We start from the raw sequence: 6,616 nt of genomic DNA, 5'->3' as shown, positions 1-6,616 counted from the left end.
GGTAGGTAAGGCTTCGCTTCGGTTTATTGTGTGAAGATTCTATCCTTCGATGTGGCTCTGCCTGATTGTGACTTGTGAGAAGGCTAGTCGATATGGCAGCGAGACATCTAGTGTTCAAATTGTCAGCATGGATCGAGAGGAAATTCCAGAGGAATTCCAGGGGAATGAAATAGAAGGAGAGCTTACAAAACGTCAATACAAGTTCGTCAAGAACAGGCAATGTGTCAGAGTAGGTCCTCTTGCATTCAAGAGTGATCAATATTTGGAGTTCGGTCGGTGTTCGTCGAGAGAGGTTCGGGACAAGTATCTCGCGTACAACGCTTCGAACGACTCGATCGACGGGAGACGCCACGGACCTGAGTAGATCGCGTTGCACAACTGAAAGAAATAGAGAGGGAGACTGGCGGTGGTGGTGTTTTGTAGAAACAAAAGGCGGACAACTGGTGTGGGCGAAGGTGAGAGGCAGCATCAGGGTCAAGTTGAGAGGGAGCAAGTGGCAACTCTCGACGCTGGTTAACTTCAGGTAAGTACCAAAAAGGAAGGGAGGAGAATCACCTCGATGAATCCTCCTTCCAACATTCAATACGTGTGCTGCCACCTTCTTCAACTCAGCTCCTTCGTAGTTTGAGTGAGGTGCTCCTTCTTTCTCAGTGACGGCCTCTTGATCATGTGGATCGTGCATGCCTCCTTCAGCACCAGTACCTCATGCACCGCTAGTCTAAATAGTACTTTGGTCTTTCTCTTCGCGTGTCAATTGTTAACGCGGAACTCACCCCTCGAGCATTTGTCCAGGTAAGCTGATGTCAGTGCAAGTACTCTTTCCTTCTCGTAATCTTCCCGGTGACCACATGAAGAATGAAACTTCCCTTTTTGCGCGTAGTCTGTGGCCAAAAAATTGCTGCAGATTGCAGACTTCTCATGGCAGTAGAGGAGCCCTAACAGGCAGGAAGCTGCCTCCCATGGTGGAACTGATCTCACTGGTCCCGGATGCTAGTGAGTCGGTCAAATTGCAATGCCTCTCTCAAACAGGATGAGCACACTTTCTCTTCGCGCTAGTGAACAGACCAAGACAGTGATGGTAAGGATGACGACGGATAGCTTGAATGCTTCCAGTTCCTATCAGAGTGCATGTAGCTGGTATTACGGATTATCCCGAACAAGGGACGCAACCACAATCGTCCAATTTAAGCTGAAAGGTGTACACATGTATATCTATACCTCCCATCCAGCAAAATGCAATAACTACTATGAAGCAAAAGATACAGACATAGCAAAAGAAGAACAGATTGCCCAAAGGCGGAATCGAACCGCCGATCTTCTCATCGCGTTCACATATCATCCCTAGATCGTGAGATCTGGAGGAAGAACAAGGTACTAGTGAGACGCTTTACCACTGAGCCATTCGGGCATTTTGTATCTGTTGATGGAGTCATTAATCGGTGAATGGATTTATATTGCTGTGGACCTCTCTCGCGGAAGAGGAGCCCTAATCGCGTCGAAGAATCCGAGAAAAACCGTGGAGTTTCGACGACGTAGGTGGGGACCTAGCCGGCCATATATGGAGTGGACGAACTCGCCCAAACAGGAAAGTCGGTGATGGATATGCAAGGGGGTGTTTCGCTGGGTGACAAGGAGTTTGGAATGGAGGCATACTTTAACGGCGAGCCGGGCAGAAATTTTCATGGGTGACAGGTGAGAGAAATCTCTCACGCAGACTTCGACATGAAGATTCGGCCCTGTCGGCGATCCCTACATCGCAAGGCGCCCGCCGGTCTCCCAGGCATGAGACGGCACCTATCCGACATATAGACACAGGAAGCAACATATACCAAGCTGAACGACTCATCAATGTTCAAAACCAGGCCCTCCAAGACTGTGAGCCAGTACGTCGGCAACTAAACCATCCCATCCGTAAACCCAGCTTCATCAGACGAGTCACATCGGGGACGCACATCTCATGCTGATCTTATAGACTTATAACGTCCACTTCTCGACCAACTTCATGCGCGCGATTCAGCTCATCATTCGAGTTTTTGACAGATTCGCGAGCTGATATGGACATCTCAGTCTCAACTTACCTCACCTTACTCGCGAGCAGCAAAAGCATAAACTTTCCACCTTGGTAGCAAGTTTCGGTGAGAAAGAAGTACCTGCCCATCCCAGAAACCACTCAACCTGCGACTTGACGTCTCATTCCCCAGACCCGATTCTACCAAGAAAGTCACATTTCAAAACACCAAACGCCCGTCAAAAGGCGAAGATCAATCGAACATGTGGGGTGAGGAGTTGACCAGAGAAAAGTATCGGCGTCCAAAAAGAAAAAAGTCTTTGTGCGCGAGAGATAGTCACCCGGAAGCCGAACCCAAAAATCGTCGGGGTCGGAACCGTGAGGTAGCTTGAACCAAGCTTCTTAAAGTCCGCTTACCATGATGAGAATCAACGTCCCGTCTATCCGCGACAGCCCAGCCTAAGCGGACGGCACCGTACCGACCTACATACGGACCTGCGGCTCGTTGTGACGACCGTGCCGGCCTCAGTAAGACCCCCCGGCCTAGCCAACCCACCCTCTGGTCAAGCTTGGTTCTCAAGCAAGAAAGAAAAAAATGTCAAAGTATTCAGACGCTATGTGAACTTTCCTCGGACTACCGTCAATTCGGTTCATTCTCTGCCCAAAGCCACCTTTCTGTCACGAGAGATAGGGATAGACAGGGAAAAGCTGGTAGGTCAAACTAGGGCAAGCTTGTCTATTGTTCACGTATACGATACCGTACCCCCTTCACCCTTCGACTCACCTGTAACCTCTTCGCCCTCCAAAACCTCGTATCCAGATAAGGTGGTAAGGTCTCCTCCCGCACCATTGCCCGCAAACAAGCCACACCACACACACATGTCACCTGTACATCCCAGGGTAAACAAACCGTTCCAACCCCCCTTCTTTCCCCTCCGAGCTTCGGGGCTGACTTGCGCAAGGGCTAGCCGTCGTTGACATCAGTGCAAACGAATAAATCGCCGCCGGGGGGGAGAACGTCAACCGACCCCCGCTCCGTCCCGGCGTCACACCGGAACCTCCTCGCCGAAACCGCCCCCAACATCCCGTCGTCCCAGAAAGGGCAATATAAGGAATTGGAAACAGGGTCCCTTTCTTCCCCCCTCTTCTACGCCAGTACGGATGCATTGTCCGAGAAAGCGCCAGGGTCCAAATGAACGGAAACCTGCTCATCACTCCGTACCATTCTGCCCTCTATCGAATTGATTTTCAATGTGTTCTTGCTCATCCTACCCTTCCATTTCATCCACACGAACTTCTCTCTTCCCCCCGGCGTCTCGCCCCATCAAGACGCGACACAAAAATCCAACTCCCCTGCTTCTAACCGGCCCAAACATCACCCATTTGCTCATTCTCCATCATCACTGGCCCCGAAAACCGATGGCTCCAAATGACACAAAAACACGAGCAAAAGAGCCGTGTAAGAAAGCGTGTAAACGAACAGCAAAAACCCACCACAGGCCAAAAGAACACTCACCCCACCAGACTGAGACATCTAGAACCCGGCCCTCCGCCTCACCCGAATACAACCCCACATACACAACATCCCGGTTCTCCCATCCAACCCCCGAACCTCGCCCGTCCGTCCCACCACAAGGGAAAAAAACCAGTGCCGGTAAACCAGCTTGCGTTGCCAGCTCCAAGGAGGAACGAGCCAACGAACGGGGTGGAAGTGAGCTTTCTAGAGTACGGGAGTACGAATACTCCTTCCCCTTCCCATTCTCCGAAGGGAAAAAAAAAAACCCCCACGAACAGCCTCACCCACATCTACCGCGTATCCATCTTCATCCGGCATCCAGCCTCGTCATCCGTCCCACCTCAATTCCTTCAAAAAAAATCACTCCCTCTCATTCAAAAGTTACGACGCAGCGTGGCACCGAACCAGACTTCGGCCGACCTTGGAAACCGCGGAAATCGTCCCATCCTCACGAATCCTGGACCCGAGGGGTAGGCGAGATGGATCCCCCGTGCTTCTAGAAGGGCGCGGCCGCGCGAGTGCGTGTGATTCCCGTACACCAGCAACATACCCTACTCCGTAGCTTTGATCCTTGATGAGATCGTCCATGTGCGTCACTTCTCTTGGCAAAAAGGACAACGCCCAGCAAAACATGCAAAGACCTTTTCATCGTGCGGTCCTCATCAGTGTATCAGGTCAACACACACTGCCTCACCTACTAAGTCCAAGGCCCGGGTAGACAGACAGTGGCCACTGAACGGTTTCTGCGCTGGGGGGGCAAACAAAGAAGAGAGAATCACGGTGGCCACGTGCAACAATATGATCTGAATCAAGTGGTGAATAAATTGATGTCAAGAATAAAAAGAGCTCCTTTTTTTTGATAGCTTCCGCGACCTCTCGCGTCGCACAGAGCAGATGCCACCCTCCCAAACCCAAGAAATATCCTGCCACCCACTCCCTGAGGTGTTGGTTACACGTTCGCTCCAAGTCTCATCAGACCACACCCTGTCCTAATACAACATGACGAACAAGCGCCTTGCTCTACTCCCCGCTTACACCCAGCGTAAGCCCCAGTTGGATAGACCCTAGATCTTCAAGAGCACAAGACTCCAGATAGCTTCGAGAAGAAAACAAAAAAAGTGCTCCATGACGGCATTTGATGGCCCGATGTCTCGTCCGGTCAAGGCTTGAGAGCTCGTACACAAAAAAAAAAAAAACAATATTTGCTCAGATCCACGTTTCGAGTTTGGACAGCCCAGGAACAGTTGCGAGACGAAACACCGTGGAGAAAACCCCCGCCCAATCGAACCCACACATTGTTTCCGTGACAGTATTCCAAAGCAGTCAGTCGTCTCTCTTCCGCGCAGCGCTATGCAGGTGAACCCCAACTCCGGTATGCTCTGGTCCTGTCGAGCTCCCAGCCCCGCATCCTACACGCGGCTGGTGTCCACTCAAATAATCGGACGGGAAAGAAGTCAAATCGAGGAAGGATAAGCTTCGAGTATGATCAGTAGTGGTATCACCCCCTAAATGATACCACCAGGCGGATCATAGCCCGTTGTCGCGCCTCTGGCTCCCAGCCCGGCACTCCCTGGTTGTTCTGACGACGCATCGACTTGTGCGTTGTTCGTCTTTCGTAACATGAACATTGGTTTCTTGCCCTCCTTATCCAGCTGTTTGAATAGGATCAGAGGTTTCTCCTCCAGCCCCAGGCACCGCTCCTGATCGCCGTAGACAATATACAGGGCGTACTGATCCCAGGGTGCATTGATTTGGTATTTTTTGAGGGCGGCGGGCAGCACCTTGTAGCACGGATCGTCCATACTGACTCGGAATGACTTGAAGATCTCGACAGATGCGTTACTCGTGCTTGGTGTATCGGGGGCTGGGGTTGGTCCGCGTTTCGGCGCCGTTTGCTGTTCCCGGCCTTTGTAACTATGGTCGTTTTCGGCAAAGGTGGATCGTGTAGAAGGCGTCGGGGCTTCGGAGCGGTCGGAGCGATAGGATCGAGAGCCCAAGGTCGCGCCGCCAAGTGTCGGAGGGGAGGTCGGCGAGGGCATGTTCGGGGAAGGATAGCCGGGAGATGTAGCCGTAGCTGAGCCATTCATAGCTGCCAGATGCGATGAAGATAACACGGCTCGTTCCGCAGCATTTGAGGGATCCAGCGTTTGCTCCATCGACCTTTCGTGCGTTGTTTGCAGGTGTGACGGCGAGTTGTTCTTTGGCGTCGTTCCTAGCATGATTCTCTTGGTAGAGTACTGCCGTTGCAGGCTCATCGACTGAGTGGAAGAGGGTGTTGGAGCGGGTGGCGATACGGTCTCGTAGCCATAGCCCTGGTTGCTGTTGTTGGAGACGTTGGGCAGTGGTTGTGATGAATCCTTTGCCAAGCGCAACGCAGGCAGCATATCCTCCCTCAGCCGTCTGAAGTCTTCGGAGAGTCGACGCAGGTCCTTCTCTACCATGCTCATTCTCTCGTCTCGTAGACGGAGCTGCTCGACCAAGTGCTTGATATCCTTGAGGGTTGCTGTCGCGTACTGGGCCTCCGCATCGGCAGCTGGGAGAGCACATGTCAGTGGATAGTCTCTGCAAAAGAAATGCGGCGTCACCTACATAACGGCACATAATGGTCGCTCTCTATTGGTATGTCCTGGGCCTTCTTTACATCATAAACGCTCTTCAGGATAGTGAGGCGATGGCCAACACTGGCAATACCCATAGACTTCAGGTCATCGTGTTGTAGGGCAACCAAGGCTTCGCCGACAATCTCGTTTTCTAGTTGAAGACGCAATCAGTCAGGTGTCACAATGCATAGAACAACAAGAAGACCAATGGGGATACGCACCAACAAAGCTGTCGGCATATTGCGCCAAACCGATTGTGCTGATGAAATCGGCGCACTCGTCGGCGGTCCACTCGGAAATGATGGTCTCGGGTAGGCGGTCGGCGCTGCTACGGTGACCGTAGGTCGTGGGGGTATGCTCGTTGGAAGAGGGGAGTTCGGAGTCGATTGGCGAGCCTTCATCGTCGGCGACAGGCGAGTTGGGCCCCAGACTGCGCTCGTATTCGTCGTCGGCATCCGACTCTGCGTAAGCAGTGCCCGAATCGAAGTTCAT

General features: G+C 52.2%; 1 protein-coding gene across 1 annotated transcript; it reads right to left on the bottom strand.

Annotated features, from left to right (window-relative positions):
• Positions 1 to 5,029: 5,029 nt before the first annotated feature.
• Positions 5,030 to 6,616, bottom strand: CABS01_09187 (SAM domain-containing protein; the record flags this gene model as incomplete). The annotated part of the gene is made up of 3 exons (XM_060542544.1): positions 5,030 to 6,057; positions 6,114 to 6,275; positions 6,346 to 6,616. The coding sequence occupies 3 exons, from the start codon at positions 6,614 to 6,616 to the stop codon at positions 5,030 to 5,032; spliced, it is 1,461 nt and encodes a 486-aa protein (XP_060400825.1).

This window comes from Colletotrichum abscissum (genome assembly GCF_030869225.1).
Source record: "Colletotrichum abscissum strain IMI 504890 chromosome Unknown Scaffold_21.1, whole genome shotgun sequence".
NCBI classification, from domain to species: Eukaryota; Fungi; Ascomycota; class Sordariomycetes; order Glomerellales; family Glomerellaceae; genus Colletotrichum; species Colletotrichum abscissum.
The sequence above is the reverse complement of the archived record's forward strand: the minus strand, read 5'-3'. Positions and strand labels throughout refer to the sequence as shown.